General features: G+C 45.5%; 1 protein-coding gene across 1 annotated transcript; it reads right to left on the bottom strand.

Annotated features, from left to right (window-relative positions):
* Positions 1-419: 419 nt before the first annotated feature.
* LOC121963298 (HMG box transcription factor BBX-like) lies at positions 420-992 on the bottom strand (the record flags this gene model as incomplete). Its single annotated transcript, XM_042513605.1, has 2 exons — positions 420-677; positions 821-992. Coding segments are annotated over 2 exons (430 nt in total), but the record flags the coding sequence as incomplete, so codon positions are not given.
* Between the last annotated feature and the right edge of the window lie 255 nt (positions 993-1,247).

Below are 1,247 nucleotides of genomic sequence, written 5' to 3'. Positions count from 1 at the left end.
ATTGCATCACGTAACTCTTCAAAAGTTGAGTTGATCATCCGGAAGTTTGAAATCTACAATTCATCTGAAATTGTGGACTATCACCAACCAGAAATCCCTCATATATGATCGCTCTCATAAGGGGCTTGCCTTTACATTATTGCTCGCGCAACACGCCTACGTCGCCTTTGATTGGAAATAATGACTAGTGCATTAGCTGCAATAGAAATAAACCTGCTGATGTTTTGAACATCCATCAACATGCTTTTTGGAATGTAACATTGCAAGAGAAGTTGCATAACATCACTCAAAGTAAATTTTATTGACATGTTGAAAATATCCCTTAAGTTTTGCGCAAACCTATAATCGAAACCTGCCTACTGTGCGAGAGAGTTAGAAATAATGTTAATACAGGAGCAGGTGTCAGAAAGCGTTCTCACCTCCTTGGCCATGTCAGTGTATTTCTGCTTCTCTTTGGGCTCCAGCACAGCCCACCAGTCAGCCAAGATCTTGGTGGCCCCCCTGTTGTCTAAGCGAGGGTGTTCCTGCCGCACAAGGGAGCGGTGGCGTTTGCAGAAGAGGAGGAAGGCATTCATTGGCCGCCGTGCCCGCTGTTCATTCGAGTCCTCCTCCACTTCCTCTGTTGTGCTTCCACATTGCACCTGCGACCCCTGGTCCTGGCCACACAGCACTGGCTGCTGAGAACACATTCATAAAAACCTTCAGATGCAATGCTGTAGGGTTATTTTCTGTCCTGTCTATGTGATAGACTGACCGATGTGTTGTTTAGTTCATGGAAAGAGATGGTTAAATGGCCTGACAAGCCATCAAACACACACACCTTCTCCAGCTCCTCTTCATCCTCCTCCTCTTCCTCCTCAGAGAAATCCAGAGCCTTTTTGGAGAGAAGTGGGTGCCACTGCAGGCACTTGCGCTTGGGGCGCTTACCAGTGACCTCGCCTGCAACAGGTGGCTCCTTACCCCTTCCTCCACCCTTCATGGTACTACCGCACCTTAAAAACCAAAAGATTAGGCACACCATAAGAACATATACAAAACATGCACAATAAAAACATGCATCCTAATGTGCATATTTAGTTATTTTTTATAATGGAAGCAGATACCTGCTGCCAAATTAGTTAGTGTTTAAGCCCGTCCAGTACTCCCTCACCATGAACCAGGCCCCACTGCTGAACTGCTCAACAAAATCACGGCTGTTTGACTTCATAGACTTAAAACTCATTTGTTTAGACTACACCTTGCTCCAT

Source organism: Plectropomus leopardus, unplaced genomic scaffold (assembly GCF_008729295.1).
Source record: "Plectropomus leopardus isolate mb unplaced genomic scaffold, YSFRI_Pleo_2.0 unplaced_scaffold10769, whole genome shotgun sequence".
In the NCBI taxonomy this organism is placed as follows: domain Eukaryota; kingdom Metazoa; phylum Chordata; class Actinopteri; order Perciformes; family Serranidae; genus Plectropomus; species Plectropomus leopardus.
This window is presented reverse-complemented; position numbering and strand designations above follow the sequence as displayed.